Here is a 20,974-nt window from a genome sequence, read left to right on the forward strand (position 1 = left end):
ATTGAAACAATAAGAAAACTGGCACTGGACGGCTTATGCACGCATCGTACAAAAACACAATTTAGAAGAATTCTACGGCTATAAATCCAAATGGAGGCGATCCGAAAACGTATGTAGGCTGCTCAGACACTTTACGTGAGGAGCAGCCTTATCTTGTCGTAGCAGACACATGCAGATGTACCTGATCAATAGTATCGACACGATAATTAAAACTCCGTTTTATTTAGGGATTATTGTTAACACTCTTTACCCATGGGGCATCCGTGCACCTAGCCCTTCGCCATGTTGCTTCAGTGCCTCCCCTTGTTGCTTTTGTGTGTACCTCGCCCTCCCCTTGTTGATTCTGTGTGTCCCGCCCCCCTCCCCCATCTTGCTTTTACGTGTCTGCCATCCTTCTGTTGCTTTGGTGTCCCTCTACCTTTCCCCGTGTTGCTGATGTGTTCTCCTGCCCTCCCCATGTTTCTTCACCCCTTGCTCTCCCTGGTGTTTCTATTTCCCTGATTGCTTTAAAAAGTATTAAAAACGCTTTTGCACGTTTAATTTTTGGTTACCTATCTTACTTGGATCAGTATCTAAAAACAGAAAGTGTCCATGTCATTTTGTCGACGAACATGCATGGTGCCTACACAATGAGGCTGGCAGCCACGCAAATTTTTTTTACATTTTATTTTAGCTTTGCTGCACAGCATTGTGAACGCTGCACAGCGTGGCTACAAACCATTGGCGAGCCCTATTGGCTTTGCCAAAACTTGTTTACCATCTGATGAGACTAACTTTCCCATCGTCATTCGTCAAATGTTTCTTTTCTAATTATCATTACCATTCTGAAGTAACTAGAAAGCTAAAGGCAGCACTTTACAAAACACCAAAATAATCTCCTAAACCGTTTCAATGTCTCCTGTGGTTTAACTTGAATGTGTATATTGTGTTCAGAATGGCCTGATAGAATTGATGTTCAGACAAATAGACTGACAGGATTTCAGATGGCTTTGCAATGGATATGCAAAACGTCAGAGATGTGACAAGCGAAAACATTTTTAACACACCACACTCTTCGGTACAACCATAAATAGACACGTAATAAAACTCGCTGGTTGTCATAACTCTGTATTTATGTGTAGCTGGAAGCTGGGAAAGGCTAAAAGAATATGGCATTCATGTGGATACTTGCAGTCTTCTTACCTGTCTGGGCACCCTTCCTGAACTCCAATAACATACATGTCCTGGGCAAGCTCAGCGTCCAACGGAAACAAGAAATCCTGCAGATTATCAGGAAGTTCCTAAAACAATTTAAAAAACTTACTTGAAAAGCTGTCGTCAAATGAACATCTGCCTTAACAGGGTATTAAAACACAAGTACCAGCATAAATCAGTTACTGGCCCCCGAGTCAGGGCATCATTTAATTTGCAAAGGGTCTCCGTGAGATAGCTTTCCCTTTGGGAATTGTGCTGGGTACCATCAGGGGTGATAGGAAGGGGGAGTCTATGGATCAACTGTACGCTCCCCCAATGTCTTCCCAGCACTTCAAAATGTGTCTTTCAAGTGGCGCCTGTCCTTTTATGTTGATATGTTGGAAACGTGAACACAGGGATCGAGGTTTATTGTCCCTCGCAAGCCTCCATCCATGCGTTTGTCCCCTATTTGCAACAGGTTGTAAAATACAACCTGCCTCGATAACATGCATAAGTCATGAGATCTTGCCTCCCTCTATGAACATGCATGTGCAATGGTAGTGATTTAGTACATCAGTTGCACCAAGAAGGGCAGTTTGCAAGCCAATCATTGTGCTATTTGCACATCCTAGGATGTGCAATACAGTTTTATTGAAAGCTTACACAAGTAACATTTGCACCTGTACCATTTGTTACTTCCTTAACTATGACCACTTTGGGAACATCTTTGGGCGCTAACTGTAGTATAATCTCTGCATTACACATCATGAAAGTGCAGCTGGACCACCACAGATGCTGAAGTTCACGCCTGCAGCATTGGGACATCTTGAGACGGCACTCGCATATAAAATGATCATGGCTGCACTTCAAAGATGGCTTCCATGAAGCAAGTCAGTTGCTGGAACTTCTCATTTGCTCGGCTCATCGCGGATTGGTTTCAAGACATACTCCGCTTCATAGGCCATTTTTCACCACTCCCATATTTTCCTCATTTGACTGTCAGGCAGTTGTATCTAGGTAACATTTACCGGGTATTTGTCCTTCTTTGGCCAGAACTTTCTTCTATCCATGGAAGTGAAGGACAACTGTCCAGCCTTCCCTGTGATCATTGTTATTTTGCGTATGTCTTTCCCTGGTGTAAAACTGCAAATCCTGTATTAGAAACTTACTTATTCACTGCAATGTTTTGAGAGAAGTGCAAAGAGATTGGTTTCCGCTCCTCTGAGGTCATGGCTGCTTTGCTCCCATTAACTGATGTATTTTATAATATTAAAGGTTTGCTTACAATGCTTAACAATATTTTTCAATACAATAATTAAACATAATTTGCCTTCACGAAAACAATTTATCTGTATTTTCCAGAATGTAACAAATTAAACAAAAGACACTTTCCGTTTGGGAAAAAAGAACGTTTTTCATGTAACCTCCTTCAAATTAGCCATGCAATATAAAATCCACATAATTGACAACTTTTACCATGGGCTAATAAGGTAATCTTAGTTTCTAGTGATGATTAGAAATCACTCGGCCTCACATACGCCTGGTCATAACACCTTCTCCCCTACACTAGACTGGGAATTTTGTTCTGGTCTTCGGATTGTTTTTATTTATTCACACCCTTCAACCATGCGCATGGTCTCCGACTGTAGAGATTGCCTGGCATTAAACATGAAGAATTGGGCAATGTATGGTGAGGGTATAGTGGTTTCTTTCCTCATTGTAACCGGAGAATTCAGTGGTTTTTAAACTTTACATCGAACTCATAACATACTTTCAAATTAAGTATTTTTAGGTAAATGTTAGTGTTTTATAATGTACTTTCTTTTCTGAGTAACAAACAGTTTTATAAGGGATTGTTTTGGTTTTGAATGAATACTCTGGGTCTTTGCCAAAGAACTCATTACTCTACAACATCGTGGTATACAGCCACACACCACACTCAACCTCCATGGCCATAGAGCCCACTTACTACGCATGGCATTGGGCTGTGCGCAACAGGCTTTTGGTGCTGGGCCTGGATACTGCCGCCCAGATTGTACTGAACACCTCTTCGGCTGTGCACAGGGGCTCAGCCTTCAGCCGTGCATAGTAGCCATTGGGCACAGTGTGTGCCTTTCACCCACGCTCTGAATCCAAGCCATCGATGCAGGGATAGGCTAAAGGACCCCTAGCTTCCCAACCCAGTGCCCGCAGAATCTGCGGAACATGGCCGTGTGTAGTAGGCTCTGGGCGCCTTTTCCAGCCAAGACATACACCCAGGGCCCATACCATGGGTCATCAGCCTTCTTGCCCTGAATATACATATTAGCACTGTAAACGAACTTTTCTTTAATTATTAGAATTTAAAATGTATTGATCTCCTGTGGATTGAAGGGGCCTGCACATATCTGGGGTGCCCATTCGGAATAGTCGATTCCACATGTAATACATCTAGGTTTTTTTTGTTATTTTTTTAGAGGTTGCCACATTCCATTTTAATTTTAAATCCACAGAAAATGTACAGAAACATGTTTCACTAGAGGCAAAATCTACAATTTCTAGCAATTTATCTTAGAATAAAACATTAATTTACTATATTCTTACTTTGGATTTACTTTATATGAAAACAAGCTTTTACTGCATTTCAAGAAGAAGTTTTAATTCAAAAACTTCCTCCTGAGCATAAAAAAAAGTTGACACCTAAAAAGGATGACATTTTTGGTGCATGAAAGACACAAGAAAATGGGTTTCGTCAAGCAATGAAACTAAATGAGATGATAAGTAATGGGCAGCACAAGCCACGCCGACACTAGACTCATCAGAAATTAGAGTGCTTTTCTGTCATGAAGGATACAATAAGGTTATCTAAAAAGAATAACAAATGTAGACATATATTGCTTGCATATATAATGAGAGTACAGCCTAGATAAAAAAAAATGTTTTAAACTTTATTAGTCTTTATATTTCAAATATAGCTAATCATAACACAATATCACCGCAAGTCACAATGGTGGTTGGATAAAAAAAAAACGTTTTTTAAAAACTTAGTCCATTTCTCCAGTAGCTCAATACTAATCCAATTCTAACGCTAAGGTGACAGTGTAAACAAGCTGATTTAAAAAAATGTTTTATTTAAAAAAATAAACTAAGGATAGGCGGATACAGGTCATTCTGCTTTAGAATTGTCAGATGGCACACCCTCCTCAAAACCCACGCTTTCATGGGAAAGTGCCTTTTTCCAGAATCACTGGACCTTCTTTAAAATGCTACCTTTAGTGGTGAATTCATAAACCCAGGCTAGTTTTCTGTAGCTCACAACTCGCACCAAGTGAAACCTAGTAAGCCTGAGATTTACCACTTCCTTGGAAAGGAACGCTTTTCCTGTAATTTGAGTTAGTAAGAGTCCTGAACGATTGGTCAAAATTGTATCAAAATTTGCACAGGAAAAGAAGCCTCTTCCTCCAATATGGTCCAAAGAAATTCAGCCTATTGTTTCACCTTTCTTTCCGTGAGAGGTAACCTGCTGTGTGTCCACCTTCTATCTGTTCATATCGGTGAACGTAGTCCACACTCTAGACCGCTGGAAGACTGTTCTAACACTGGCAAACAACACTGTTTTTACTGCTGGCGAGAATTCCCCCCGACAAAAGCAGCCTGGCCTGTACCTGCTTCATGAGAGCATCACTTCATGTGACTCTTGAACCTCTCCGCGAGTACGCTTCTGCTGCCAAGAGCTACTCGGCATAACCCTGTTTCACAAGCTAGTTGCTTCAGGCTTTTCCTCCGTGACATTACTTCTAGCAGGTCACAACACCCTCAGAGGGTTACTTGTGAATGCTGCCCCATCACAAGTTCAGTGTGACATTCTATCACCTCTGCCATATAGGATGTGAGATAGAGGTAGGAATAATTTTCCTGTATTTTCTGCAAAAACCATGGTGTTGAAGTATGCTTCAGCTGCCACCTAAAATTCTTTTGCAATTTTATACTTGTAAGCGTTGGATCCGTGAGTAGCTGAGGGCCCGATTCAGAAAAGTAAACTTAGACCTGCAGTCTAAGTTTAGACCTAAAGTCTAAATTTAGATCGGAGGTCTACTTCAGAACTAAACTTAAACTTCAGGTCAAAATTTGGACTTCAAGGTCGAAACTTAGACTTCAGGGCTAAGTTTTCCTTTGTGAATCAGCCCCCGAGTGTCTAGCGCCTGACAAAGAGGCTGCTGGAATGCTGAACACATTTTCACCAAATGTTTATGCTATGGTGACCGTTCCTTCATTTGATCACTTTTTTGGATTGCTCTTTGTTTGGTAAAAATCTATTCAGCAGTTTTCGAAGTCTCTAGTGTGCCTATCAAAATATGTATTTTCTCAAATAGTAGGGGATCTATAAAAACCCCAATTTACACAACGTGCACGCACAATACTGTGCACATGCACATTGGACACTCACACCGGCTTACCCTCCCAATGTTCACAAACACTGGTAGAAAAAACATAATATACCATGATGTCGATACTGCAGTCTTCATAAGGGAACAGGTACACCTTAGGAATTTCTCTTCTTGGCATCTTTGAAAGCCCAGGAGAGATAGAAATAATAAAGCTGTTAGCCCCCAACCACCCTAGCTGAGCACTGTGATTTTCTTATATTGGGGTGTGGGATGGTATCAGGTAGACTTGTGGTGATTATAGATATCCGGACAAGACCGCCTAATAGATATGGTCGTATCTTCTCTCCGGTGACGTTTATGTTTATGCATTATGGTACTCTATATAGAGGGCACCACTTTACAATATCTTTTTGATCGGAATGAGATTGTATGCACAAAACGTTATCATAGCGCTCTACATAGTGAGACTGCTGATTTACTCTTGAATACAGAGTTATCAATGTTGGACAGACAGTTGAGGCAGCATATATGATGGGTCCGGAATAGAATAGAGGATACCTCTGGATTATCATACCAGAATCAATATTTGTGGAGGGATAACATAATTTGTTGTTAATGGAGAAGATTTTTGAATAAATGGACTAATTACGTGAGAATATATAAACACAAAACAGAGGGGACCGCATGAAATATCAGAATCATTTTATTTTTGAGAAAAAATTAAATAATTCTACGCGACCGCGTTTGCAACTATGAACATTGTATGCCCTGAAGAAGTTCTGTTTCCAGAGCGAAACGCGTTGGGTGTGATTCATCAAATAATAATAAAAAAGAATACAAAAATCCAGAAATAAGGACTTGTATTCATTGGATGGACTATATACAATTGTGTTTAGTAAATATATATTTTTGAGGTGGTGCAACTTTAAACATTTTGAAGAGTTCTACAAAGTGGTTTCCACTTCATAATATACTTTATTGGTGAATGCGAATACGGAATTATGACTGTTCATACAGATGAAGCATGTACTGTATTGCTATATTATGATAATTGTTTTAGTCAGGCCATGTTGATTGGCATCAATATAGTGTACAAATGACAAGCACTGATTGCGTTGCTGGTCATCGGGGATCATTGTAATCACATTAGGTTACATGAGATAGTAGTACATGCAACACATATTCCCGATTTTAAATGTATAATTGGGTTATGTGTCCTGTTTTTGCTAGGATTTTGGCCGGTAAACTTGCTACCCCTATTGTTGGGTGTATTCTTTAAGGACGATACATGCCGAATAAATATTATTTTGTGACTTAAGTGTCAGGTAAGATCCTTCTTGTAATTTGTTTTGTATATAAGGTGCTGTGACTTGTTCAATCTATTAAATTGCTTATGTATTTATATCTTTATTCATAATTATGGCTAATACTATGAAATCTCCCATTTTAGGACCTTTTTTGACTTGGAGCGCAGATATATTATGCCTCTTATTGCCGTACGAGTTGAGAATTGTGTCCTTGTGTTGACACACTTGGGGTTTGGCTGGCTATATAATCACTGTGCATGTCGTGATTCACTTGGATGGGTATTTGGACTTTTATCTAATTGAGATATGATACTTCGCCCCGCCGTTTTCGTTTCTGTCTTGTCTAACCTTTGGAGTTTCTTCCCCCACTTTCTTCCATGTTTTCTGAACTAACTCTGTTATCGATACAGACAATAATATGATTGAAAACTCAGGTTACTTTTAAGAATTATGTCGGTTTTTGTTGTTTGTTTAAAAAAAATATTTCTCTGTTATGTGTAGCTTCATTGTAATACCTTTTAATTGTATATATTTATGTGCTATAAGGTTTTCCCATATACGTGATGTGGAATTCTTGATGTTGGGTTGTTCTGTTATGTTATTGTATACGTATGTGTAATTTTATATGTCTGTTTTTCAATTGTGTGATTTTTATTGTGTATGTTGTGATTTACGTTATGTTTTATATATATGTTTTCAGCCCTGATGAAGGTACCTCAGTGGAATGAAATGCATTGGCTGATGTCCATTTTTTACTATCGACTACAATAAAGAGATATTTTGGATATACTTGGAGGAAACTGACTCTACTTTTGGTGTGCCTTCCCTTTCCGTCAAACAAGTCTTAGGATAAACTGAAGCCAAGTGCTCATCTTGTGACTTACACAAATGGCTGGGAAGGTGGGGTTGTGAAAATAAAGGTAGTGCAGAAACATTGTAATTATAAATCATACAAGTACACTGAGTTTACTAAGGAAAGCAATTTCACTACCATAGCATAATTATTATCACCTGTAAGAGATAGACATTTTTTTATCGGATTTCAGCTATTAAATGCAATGTCTTCTCTATAAAATATTTTGATGATGTCTTAAACTCATACTTTCTTTTGTCTTTCTCTGAATAATGTTCTGTGGTCTTACATCAAGACTCTTCCTTTGAGCCTAAATTGGTCCTCAAATTTTGTCTTTCATCAAAGTTCTCCGTCAAACCTCTCAATGTTCCTTCACTCAGGATTCGATCTGTCTATTTACCAAAACATATACAATCTGGAAATCACACTCTATTCTTATTTAATATGCCCACAATAAAAGGTTCCAATATGTTACAGATTATCTTTGTTTACTCTTGCCTTTGCTTGTGCTCTCTCTCCCTACCAAGTTCCTACAATCTACAATATCACTCACCTCAACACAACACTTTTGCTGGTACACGTTTGAGCCACAGCGTCGCCTCTGACAATGGAACCATAGAATCCATAATTCAAGAGCCCCAAACTCTTGCTGATCACTGAGTGGCAAACACTGAGTCAAAAGGCGTAGTCCCATTACTCCCCAGAGGGATTTTTTTTTTAATGAAGTTTGTATTGTTTATGTTAAACAGTGCATTGCAAACATACAGGAGGCAGCAATCAACATTTGGGATTGAAACATTGTCTGTGGCCACAATATGTCAGCAAAACGTGATGGCATAATACAGTGAGCCATTCTAATAAGGATAACATGGACAATGAACATACAAAGACATAGTATAAGGGTATGAGATCTGATAAACCCAGAAGACAGTAGCTTCAAGGGAATCCCTATCAGTGAAGTGTTTATACACTATCATTAAGATATCAATAAAGGAGCCTTTCGAATTTAACTTAAGTTATTCTGCCATAGTCAACTTATAGGTTATCGTATCATTTGATTGGCCACCAGAACTAGGAATATAAAATGAGAACACAAACTAAGTAACATGACACTAGTAGGTTGTGAAATTCAACATACTTTGTAATCTAATAAAGTAATCAAAAGGCAATGTATTACTTGGATATGTGGGAGTAGGAGGAGACCAGGGGAATAGGTAAACCTGTGGGTGTGGCTCTAGGAAGGAGGAGGGAGAGGAAGGAATATCGACCGAATAAAGTTCGCCATAGCATGCCAACTGACAAGGTAATGGAGAGGAAGTTTGGCTTGAAGGGTCCTCGTTGTAGAGGGAGGGGTATGGTGGTGTGGGAAGGCCTTTAGGAAGAGGGGAAAGTATAGGGGTCTGAGGTTATGATAGCTCCTATGATGATAGAGAGAAGTGGAGGATTGTGCCCTCACAGTCTGTCAAAGGTAGTCCAAAAAAGAAAATTCAAGCGTTCCTTAATGGTATTGCGTATGTGGTTTTTATGGATTGTTTCATATGTGAACAAAGAAGCACAGCCGACACGTGTTTCGCCCTATTGGCCATGGGCTTTCCCAAGGCAAAGTTCAGGTGTGTAGTCAGGGAAAAACGTGATTCTCGGAATGTCCGATGTTCTGTTTCTGCGGTCCTGGAGCAGAAGCAATACCATTAAGGAACGCTTGAATTTTCTTTTTTGGACTACCTTTGACAGACTGTGAGGGCACAATCTTCCACTTTCCTCTATACTTATTTTCAAAAATGGCTCTTGGGTGAAGCCGTTCGAGAGGAATGTGCCACAACGAAATCGGGCCCTAACAATTGTAGCAAAAAAACGCAGAGCCTTCCACCCACTCAGTTAGCTATCTCCTATGATGAGAATGGGGACCAGATGCTCCTAAATGCTACTATGTAATCTTGCAGTTTGAATATAAGCTGTTCGTATGAGACCACTTACGTCCTAAGACATCAGGTAGGTTGCCAGTATCTTGTAACATGACTAATCGTTTCGGTAGAGTGGCAAGAAATGATCTGAGAGTATACACTATTTTAAACTATAGTAGGGATGGCAATAGAATGGCATAGAATATGGACTTTGTCACACAGATCTTCAGCAGTTCGAGAGGTGGGTGACTAAGTTCTTAAGAGGGTCCTGACATCCTGGCACCATAAAATCCATGTATGACTTTCTCTGCAACGCCTTTCGGAAGGCAGGGTGTTTTAACTGGGACATCCTGGGACCCTAGAATCCATGTATGACTCTTCACATAGCATTTCTAAAGGAAAGGTGTTTAAACTGGGAGGACCTGCTGTAAGACAGTACTTTACTACAATAGACTATACTGGTTAACAAAATAAGAAACAAGTTGTCAAAATGAAAATATGCTGTTCCTAAGGGGCAGCCGTTATCCTCGGATTGTCATGGCCAAATGCCACAAATCACTGCTTGTCTTGCCCGCCCGGTGAACCTCTCTTTCACATAACGCCTGTGACTGAGACTGCGATTAGCATTAGCGATCCACTCACCACTGACGACAGTTTGCTCCTGTTGCCTGGAGCCGGATTCCTGCTGGTAGTCAACTTTTGCTTTTTCTTGTGTTGTCTGGCCCCATTCTGTCAATGTATTTGGCACTATTATACTGTCACTGTTATTTCTGCATATTTTACATAGTTACTTTTTGTGCCTTGTTAGGACTTGTCCCGTTGGTTGCCCTGCCCGTTTTTCCTGCCGTCTCTCTCCCACCCACTGTTGTTCCTGCCCTCCCTCACAGCCCCTCCCACCTCCCAGGCCCACTTACGGAGGCTACGCGCCAAAGGCAAGCACGTCTATGCCTGTACACGCATGGACTGCGCCCAGTGCCAGGATCCCTGGGCCCCCACCCATCTTCCGCTGCACTGCCGAGTAACTCCTAGCCCTGGACCTCGGACGCCGCTCAACCCCTCCTTGTACCCTGAAATCGCCACCGCCACTCTGGATGGCTACAAGACGATACACCGAGACTACACAGATAAACATAGTGGGGGCATCATGCTCATCTTCAAGGAAACCATCCGATGCACCGTCAACAGCAACAACCACATGCCTCTTATGGAACACCTCAACTTCTGACTTCAAACCAACGATAAGTGGCATCCTCGCCTACAGAACCCCAGTACCTTGGTCATCCTTCTTCCATGCCACCTCAAACCTCATTGCCCCCCTTGCCATTGATTCCCTCCTCTAGATAATGCTTAGCGACCTCAACTTCCACGTCACCGACCTCAACAACACCAAATCTGCTGCCCTCCTGGAGAACTGATGAAGAAATATCGGCCTCACCCAACTGGTCACCGAACCGAAGCACAAAGCCGGACACACACACTATGTTATTTTCACATCCAGCGACAGAATCAAATTCGCCCATGTCACAGAATCCATCTGGACAGTCCACGCCATCATTCACTTTACCATCTGACGCCAAACACCACTGTACTCCCCACTGCAGCTGGGGCAAGGTGACTGAGACGCTATGGAAACAAGCCCTCAGCACCTCACAAACCGAAACTTCAGCAGACCCTGTCCAGGCTGTCCAGAACTTCTCCACCTGGATCAACAAATACGCAGATGTAGTCCCCTCGATGAAACCAGCAAAAAAAAAAAATCCTTGAAACAAGCCAGCTGGGACACCCCAGAGCTCAGACCCACCAAGCGCAACTGCTACCGTCTTGAGAAGCGATGGCATGCCACCAAGGACCCCGTGGACAGAGTCTCTCACAAAGCAGCCCTCAGTAATTACCACCTATGCATTTAGGAAGCCAAGAAAACACCCATCAGGGTCCGCTTCAACACAGCAGCCAAACACACGAAGGAACTCTTCAAAATTGTCAAGGAAGAGGGAGGAGCCAAGCTCGCGAGCGTAATGGTCGCCTTTTAGCTCGGCTCCCGCAGCCCTCCGGCCTGATCATGTATCCTGTATAATATCCTGTCCGGAGACGACACATTATCGGACAATCGGAAACGGAACACCTCGCTTGTACTCACCATTTGGCCCGGAGGTCTCGACGTGCAGCGGCTCCGAAGTTGTGCCCTCCGCAAGACCGGGGCCTCCGTGGAACCTAGACCGGGACCTAGCCTGTGGGGTCCGACGACTGTCGGCCCCGGTCGAGAGAGTGAACCAATGATGAGAGCCGTTGTGCGAAAATCCCGGCGATCCTGATCCGGGCCTGCCCTGGTGACCGCGCGGCTGATGTGGGTGAGATGCACCGGGGACTGATTCTGTGAAGGGGTCCTCCCCCCGCCGCTGCTTTGACCGGCGGCCCTGGACCTCTGCGCCCGGACTCTGCTTGTTGGGGGCGCCGGTGCTGGTGTAGGCGGAGACCCGCATTGGGCGGACATCCTTTCGGCACCAAGGCTGCCATTGCTGGGCACCCCCCGGAGCTCTGTGAAGTCCTACATTTTTTAACTGTTTTTTGGGGGTCGCGGAGGGCGGCGACTGGGCTGACTTCGCGAAATGGCGGCCGACCCTCTGAAACATGAATCGCCTTGTGGCGGCGGGCTTGGGTTGCCTAATTGCGCGGGGGTCCGGTCTGGTGAGCGTGAGCTTACGGTCAGAGATATCCTGGAAGCTCTGAGATCCCTGCGCGCATCCCTGGCCCCCGATGTCCCTGTGAGTCCGCAACGATCTGCCGCCATTTTGAGCAGCCGTTTCTTCTTGCCGCCCTCTTGTTTCAGTGACTCCATTGCCTCGCCCCCCTCGATAGCCGCAAGTGTTGCTGCCGCTGATCGAAGATCATTTTGTGTGCCGGTGACTTTGGAGCTCCCTGTTTTTCGAGGTTCTGACCCCGGGGACTTGGACATTGTGCCACGGCCCTGTTCGGCTCGGATGCCTAGAAATATTGGTGGACTGCCGCCTGCACCTGCTCCGATGGCTTCGCCTTTGTTTACTACAGAGACCCCCTCGCCTTCCCAAGCGGCGAAACTGAACTCCTGTTCTTCATCACCCGTGCTGCGATTGCTGATGCATTTAAACTCTCTGCTCGGACTTTTGCTCACTTGCGGACCGATTTACCCCCCCATGTCTACATGGTAGTCAACATTTTTTTCGATTGTGTGCTGGTCTTGTATTGAATATCTCATTTTACACTGTCATGTGGTGGGTGGGATTTGTGGTTCGGAAGGGATGGGGGTGATATGCACGACTCCTGGTTGATTATTGGTATACGACTTAGTGGCGCAGTTGTTTGTACCCATAGAGCGGTGGGTGGTCCCCTCCTCTGTAAGTTTTATGGCGCTTGATGGGGTGTCGTCCTGGTCTGTTTTTGCTGCGATTGTCTGGTTGGGCGGAGGGCGGCGGCCGACCATATTGATTTCTGTTCTTATGCTCCTCCCTTCTGTTTTCTTTATTTCTGTTTCTGTTTCTTTTTGTCTCGTTCTTCTCTCTTTCTTTCTTGCTATATTTCGGGTTCTGGTTTAGGGCGACAGGCACGCTGTCTGAAGGGTAGGCCATAGCCTTCTACAGGGGTGCAGGGTGGGATGGGTGGGTTGGGTTCTATTTGTTGTTTGTTTTATGGTTCTATGGCCCTTTTGTATCTCTTTATAGTAATGCCGCGTCTGTCCCTGCCTCCCGTGGTGTGTTCGGGGTGGGGTGTGTGGCGTCGTTAACCCTCCTTTTATGGTTCGGTTGCATTTCTTCTCGATTGCTGTACCCTCACTGGTGCTGATACTCCTGTTTTCTCCTGTACTCCCGCCACGGGACGCCTGTGTCGGCGTGTCTTCTTTCTTTCGTTTTTGTATTTCATTTCTTTTTCTCATTGTTCCGTCTTGTCCTCCTTCCCTCCCCCTCTTTCCTCCCCCCTTCCCCCTTCTTTCCTCGCCCCCGTCCCCCTCCCTCCATTTTCCTAGAGGTCACTATGACGGGTTAGTTTTGATGTAATGTTTCTCCGATCCCTCTGTTCTGGCTTAGCTGTGGTTTGGGTGGTGGGCATGTAACGATGATAATGTTCAAGTGTTGATTATGTCTAAACTATCCCGATCTTCCTGTGTGAATTGTGTTGCCTCTCCTGTATTGCGGCCCCATACCCCCTTATTGTCGCTGAGGCTGGTTCTGGGACTTCGGACGTCTCTATATTGAAAGTGAGCCTGTCATACGCCTTATCCCCATATTATAAAATTAACCTTTTTTGCTCCTGTGTCTTGGCCCTCTGGTTCCTAGGTATATTCTCCCTTTTTACGATTGTATTGCCTCTGCTTCTTGCTGCTTGACTCTGTAATGTTTGCCTTGGAACTTCTGATTGCTTTACGTATTGAGGCCGGCCGATTTGGTTGTAGGCCTAGACTTGTATATCCTTTTGACGCTAATAAAGGTTTAAAAAAAAAAAAAAAAAAATTGTCAAGGAAGACCCCAACCCGACAGCCACAGAGAGCACCATCCACACTCCCAAGAACTCTGCGACAACCTCTCAGAGTACTTCCACAGCAATATTGCCACCATCTACAATAACGTCGACCCCCAACCCACCACCCTCAGCCTCTACAACTTCAACCAACCAATAAACACCAGCTGAACGTTAGTCACCTGGTCTCCACTCACCACCCAAACCATCTCAGCCATAATGACGTCCATCCACTATGGGGCTCCCAATGATCCCTGCCCCCCACTATCTTCCAGCACAGAGCCAACCTAATCAGCACAGAACTCACCAGCAGCCTCAGCACTTCCATCTCAATAGCAACCTTCCCAGATGTATGGAACACACAGGAGATCAGACCCCTCCTAAAGAAGCCTTTGTCCAACCAGTGCAACCTCAAAACATCCAACCGATCTCCCTACTCCCTACCTAGCTAAATAACTTAAGAAAGTCATCTACCAACAACTCACCGAATACCTGGAACAAAACCTCCTACTCGCCACCTCACAATCAGGATTCCACACCAACCGCAGCACTGAGACTGCGCTGATCGCCGCCACAAACATCAGAACTTTCCATGATCGCGAAGAAATCATGGCCTTGATCCTCCTCAGCCTCTCTGCAGCATTTGACACGGTCTCCCACCACAACCTCATCGACAGACGTCATAACGTCGGCATACAGCACAACACCCTCAAGCGGATCGCCTCCTTCCTCTCAAAAGCAGCCGATTGCCATTCTTCACCTCCGCAGCCGGGAATATCCTCTGCGGCGTCTTCCAAGGATCATCCCTTAGCCCCACCTTGTTCAACATCTACATGAGCCCCCCACGCAGATGTCGTCAGATTCCAAGGGCTCAACAAAATCTCCTACACTGACTACACTCAACTAAATCTCTCTCTCTCACTGAAGACTCCTCCAATGTCAAAACTAACTTCTGCAATGCCATGGCTAGTGTAACAAAATGGAAGACAGCTGCCTCAAACTCAACTCCGACAAAACAGAAGTTCTGATCTTTGGAAACAACACCTCCACATATGACCACTGGGGCCGGCAGAGCTCAGACCTACACCCACAGCAACAGAACATGAGCACAACCTAGGCATCATCCTCGACAACCAACTCACCATGAAATGAGGCCTCCTCCTACTTCCACACCCTCCGTATGCTCTGCTGTCTCTAAATGGATCCCCATTAATGCCAGAAAGACCGTCACGCTGGCCCTCGTCACCAGTTACCTCAACTACAGTAAAGATCTCTACGCCGGAATCTCCAGCCAGCTCCTTAAAAGACTCCGGACATACAGAAAACTGCAGCCAGACTCATCCTGGACCTCCCCAAATAGACACGCATCACCCCTCAACTTAGAAACCTCCACTAGCTCCCCATCCAGAAGAGATGCCAGTTCAAGATCCTCACACACAGATGTAGAGCCCTAAACGGAGAAGGGCCCTCATACATCGACCATCAACTGAATTTCCTCCAGCCCTCAAGATACCCGAGCTCTGCATCACTCGCCCTTGGACACACACACCCCACATCCGTCGTAGCAGAGGTCGCTCCTTCTTGCTCATCGCTACTAAGATCTGGAACGACCAGCCGACCACCTCTAAACAGCCCCTTCTCTGGCAGACTTCAGAAAGAAACTCAAGAACTTTCCAACTGAGATACGGCACCTGCAGCGCCAAGAGGACCTTATGGGTAATAGCGTTGCGCTATACAAATACTGATTGAGTGATTGAGAGTTAGGACAGCGGACATCCAGCCGTATTACAGGGAGGCACAACTGCTCATTTTTAACAAGGGGCTGAACAAACCCCAAGATAAACTGGTATATATGGTGGAGAGATAGGGCATAGTTAATGTAAGCCCCCTCCATTTCCTCTATACGGCCAGGACAGACCCCCAACTTTCCACAGCAACAACAGAAGGGATACAAGTTGGCAGGACAAGCTTCACAGTATTTGCTGGGTTGGTAAATTAACAAGAGAAATCCCACTTAGGCATGGTACACAGCTACAATAAGTTATCACCCTGCAACATTTCCTAACTCGGGATAACATTTCTTTTTCAAGACTTATTATGACAGACACATACTTATGCTCCTATGTTGACCTATAAGGTCAGCTTGCACTCAGGACCATTCTATAGATACCTCAAGCTGAGACACACAATGCCCTTGTATGTCCAAAACTTCAAATAACCTTTAGATGTCAACCCCCTGGAGGCCAAAAGACTTACTGGGACAACAGAAAATGTCACAACTATATAAATCATCGGTCTTAAATACTCCTGACACATCTGAGAACCTCATGGCTGTCATGGTAAAGGGATGTTGGAAAGATACCTATGGACGAGTGGCGGGAAGCCAAATGGCACCCAAAGTGGCTACAGTCACTCAGCTTCGAATGATTCAGCTGAATTATCTACACAGAGTCTACATGACATGTACAAAACGATGGCAGCTGAGCAGAAGAGTCTTAGATGCCATCAGGATGTTGGAGACTTTAAAGATACCATCAGGTCCTGCCTCGATATACAGCAATTCTGGAGGAAAGTAATTTGCACTTTAAATAGAAATGTAAATCTGAAGCTTAGCACTAAAACCGAAGTCACACTGCTACACAACATCAGGCTGTAACTACAGACATGAATAGGCCCGCATTAACCTCCGGGGGCTAGTGGTGGTGAAGAGGGACATAGCCAGAGCTGCGGTAAGGGGGATGCGATGAGTATTGTAGCTCGGGGCAATGACCGATGCACATCACTGAAGCTAAGTATATATAGGTCCTGTCGCTGCCCCCAGAAGAATTCCCAAATCTGAGGCCAATGGGTGGCAAATAGATGCATTACAAAACGGAAAAATAGTAGAAGTCGCTGTCAGCTGGACAGCCAGGATGGGATGGGCCCAAGGCGTGAAAGCAGAACCCACATAGAGCTGTGGAGATCGACAAAGACCAAGCATGGTTCTTAACACCAACCTTGCGCACTGGTACCTGAATATATTTGTCCACAGACGCACATGCAATGTATTCCCCCTTTAAACTTTTCAATAAATAGGTTATATTTAAAAAAAAATAATCAAATATGTTCAGTTATAAACTAATTCAGCTTCAGATGGAACGTTATAAGGACAACGGTCTACCTCTGGAGAAAAGGGTTTTAAGGGCAAGTTATCCAGCCAAAGAAGTGGCAAAGTAGTATAACCTGCTGCGGGTAGTCGGGGGACGAGTTGGGGGGAGGAGTTTAGCTGAGGAAGATTTGATGCCATCGGGAGAAGGTCTGGGATGGATGCTTGCCGAGGACTTAAATCTACGATTCATAGCAAGGATCTAGATATTTTCCATATAAAAAAATTGTAACATGTAATTTTTTTATATAAAATTGTAAATGCCGTACCACTCAGAAGAAACCTCTGTTTCACAATCCACAAGCTAAATTGGACACCAGAGAACCTCATGAAGTTCCGAGAAACAAAGGTGACAACATGCCCTTTATGTAATGGAGTAGATGTAATGATCTCCATGTCTCCTTAGACATTCCACCAGAACAAATACAAAATATTGTGATGTAAAACTATCAAGGCCCAAATCTTGTGCACCACAATATTGTGAAGGTGAGTGAGAAACAACATGCCCTACATACAATGGAGTAGACATAAATGATCTCCATGTCTCCTTGGGTATTTAACCAGAACAAGTACAACATATCATGGTCGCCAAAATATTGTGCACTGAAATATTGTGAAGGTGTTTATACATGGGAAAGTATAGGTTTACAATACTTAACTTTACATTCACGCAATGTGATGAAATATATGTCTTTAAGACACATAGATGTTGTGGTAAGAATAGTAAATCTATAATTACCTAAATCTTCACATACCCATAGAGACCTATCTTAACTATATTTTGGTTCACCATTTTTAGTCAACGATTTTTAGTACTCTACGTTCTGGAAAAAAACACTGGCCTGCTTTTCATGAGTTTTGGGAAGCTGTGACCATTCTGACAATCTCTCCAAAGAGGTAGAGGGAAATGACGGTCTGTCTTTACCTTGACAAATCAACATCAATGGCAATAAACAGAAGGAAATTGTTCCGTTATACAATATTTTTAGAGAGGTAGCAAATATGTAGATATTGAATGCAATAATCTCCACGAACAGCTGGAGACTGGACCCATGCAGTTAAGCAGACCTATTTACTGAGCATTTATTCTGAAAAGTCAGACCCTTAAAATGTGTCAAGCCTATATCAACTGGCATATTTAAATGATTGATGGTTAATGTTTATGCCCATATGGTGCTATGATTACACCCCCATCTCTAATCTTCCATAAAAGGATAAGGTCAGATGATATATAAAGGTGTTGGGGTAAGTTTGTGGCAAAAAGAGTGTAGGACGGTTACAGAAGGAGAAAAGCATTTGGTAAATCAGTGTAAGTTGACAACAGGAGCACACCGCTGACCTCTCAGGCAAGGTTCGCCCCTGGCATTCTGGTAAATGCAGTCTCTTGTAGCTCGCTCCGATATTTTCTAGTATTTTGCAAAAGGTTGGCGCAGGTAGTGCTGATCTCTGGACACGTGTTTCTGGTTTATTAACCATCATCAGTAGAGAATACAGTCTTTATTTTGGGGTTTGCTGAGTAGGCTGCCAAATATTATATAGAGTGCGGTACCTCTCACTGGCACGCAGGTGCTTCATCCACAAGCTCGTCAGCTCAATGACTCACAGGAGTACTTTAAATAGACAACAGGATGTGGGAGCACACCGCTGACCTCTCAGGCAAGGTTCGCCCCTGGAATTGTGGGACATACAGTCTCTTATAGCTTCATCCACGAGCTGACTAGCTCGTGGATGAACCACCTGCGCGCCAGTGAGAGGTACCGGACCTGATATGTTTGGCAGCCTACATGGCATTTAAAAAAAAATTTGTAATGTATTTATTGGCATTTCAATAACACACAATCAAGAGACAGAGCTGGCCCATACAGTACAATAGTGACACCGTTTTTTTTCAGCATGGACATATCTATCAAAGACTAAGGCATTGCCCCCCACACAGTCGACAATGTTGACACGTAAACAGTACCCTTCCCCGTCACAGGCCTCCGCCGCCCACATTGCACCCGCCCCACACCTAGAAACAGGAACCCCAGCCCGTGCCCTCTAAACAAGTGTCTCCTCGTCAGTGTGCTGTGATGTGTCATCCCGTGGGCCCCCGTCTCCAAAACTAAGTGTGGCTCGCTCGGGTCATGAGCCTCCTGTGCAGACCTCTTCTCCAGGTACAGTGCCCAGTAGTTCTTAGGACGGTTACGGGGAGGCAGCAGTTCACTATATAGTTCCGTTTGTGTGCAACAATACAGCATATCACTAGACCATTTGGCAATCAAAAAGGCCTTATCCACAAGCCTTCGCCGTTCAGGTGTAATATCTTTAGAATACCCCAGAAGGGCCAGTAGAGGAGATGGGGTTAGCGCCAATCCGGTGACTCTGTTCACTTCGTCGTAGACCGCGCACTAAAAATCTGAAACTTTCGGACATAGCCAGGCTAGGTGCAAAAAGTCGGCAGTCTGTTCCCTGCATCTCCCACAGCCGGAGCTCTCCCTCAACCGGTACCTGAACAAATCGCTCAGGGGTGTAGTATACCCTATTCAGGAATTTAAAGTGCATCAGACGGTGGCGACCGTTCAAAGACACTCTCTTAACATTAGCGCAGCAGTATCTCCACTTTTCCTCAGGGAGGTCAGTTGCCAGGTCAGCCTGCCATGCCAATTGAGGCTTAGTATAAATCACTGTCCGTTCTGCAAGTGTGATGCGATACAAGTTCGTAATTAATTTAGCAGTAACAACAAAGTCATATGCCAAGACTGTCTGGGGTTCAGCCATATCCTCACCTAGCAGCTCCTTCAAAGCATGTCTAACTCTGTGGAACTGGAAGCGTGGGAGAAGTAGAGCTCCAGAATCGCCCTCCGGGTCTATTTCCTCCCAGGTGCGAGCCCTGCCTTCCGCAAATAGGTCGCCCATGTGGTCAATCTTCATTTTAGTAAGAGCGGATACCAAGCCTCTATCTCTACAGGGGTCAAGCCACGAACACCAGGCCAATTGCGCTCCTGGAGCTTATAGCAGTGAGCAAGCCTGAGCATCCATCAGGTGATGCTAGGCATGTGTCACAATGTTCAGAGTATCTAGGATGCCCGTCCGCCGGTCTCTAGGGCGGGACATCAGCGCCGGTAGCGGAGTCGGGTCGGCCACTATTGCTTCTATTCGCAAGTGCGGCGCGTCGGCTGGGCTATGTATCCAGCCATACGCTTGTGCGCTTTGTGCTGCTCGATAGTATAGCTCCAAGTTCGGAGTGTGTAGACTTCCTTCCTCGTAGGGCCGGGAGAGTATGTCCCACGCCACCCTGGGCTGCTTTCCAGCCCATGCCAGTCGCAGCACCAGAGAGTGGAGCTGCCGAAAGAATGCCCCCGATAAAACCATGGGTATATTACTGAATAGGAATAAGAAGCGGGGGAGTACGATCATTTTCAGCAAGGATATGCGGCCCATCAATGACAAGGGAAGATTTATCCATTTGTTCACATCGTCCTCCAGCTTAGAAATTGCCACCCTGTAGTTCTCTCTGAGGACCACCTCAGAGTCCGTATGTAGCCGAATACCCAAGTAGCGGACCCAGTCAGTGGTCCACTTAATGGGGTAGTCAGAGTCAACTCTCTTGGTGGCAGGGGTGAGCGGGAACATTGTCTTGCTCCAGTTCACGTGTACCCCCGAAAGCGAACTAAACAGTACCATTTCGCGCAGCACCATCGAGAGGTTGCCTTCCGGGTGACGCACATATAGTAGAGTGTCATCCGCATACGTGGACA

The 20,974-nt window shown here is 44.5% G+C and overlaps 1 protein-coding gene and 1 pseudogene across 1 annotated transcript in view; both read right to left on the reverse strand.

The window, feature by feature from the left end:
• Positions 1–20,974, reverse strand: part of INPP5E (inositol polyphosphate-5-phosphatase E) — a 262,442-nt gene that overhangs the window by 143,474 nt on the left and 97,994 nt on the right. Inside the window, exon 4 of the mRNA XM_078641914.1 lies at positions 1,183–1,280. Coding sequence (XP_078498040.1) covers positions 1,183–1,280 — 98 coding nt within the window. The remainder of the gene's footprint in view (positions 1–1,182; positions 1,281–20,974) is intronic.
• Positions 4,319–20,147, reverse strand: LOC144756432 (protein yippee-like 5 pseudogene; annotated as a pseudogene).

Source organism: Lissotriton helveticus, chromosome 5_1, assembly GCF_964261635.1.
Source record: "Lissotriton helveticus chromosome 5_1, aLisHel1.1, whole genome shotgun sequence".
Classification (NCBI taxonomy): Eukaryota; Metazoa; Chordata; class Amphibia; order Caudata; family Salamandridae; genus Lissotriton; species Lissotriton helveticus.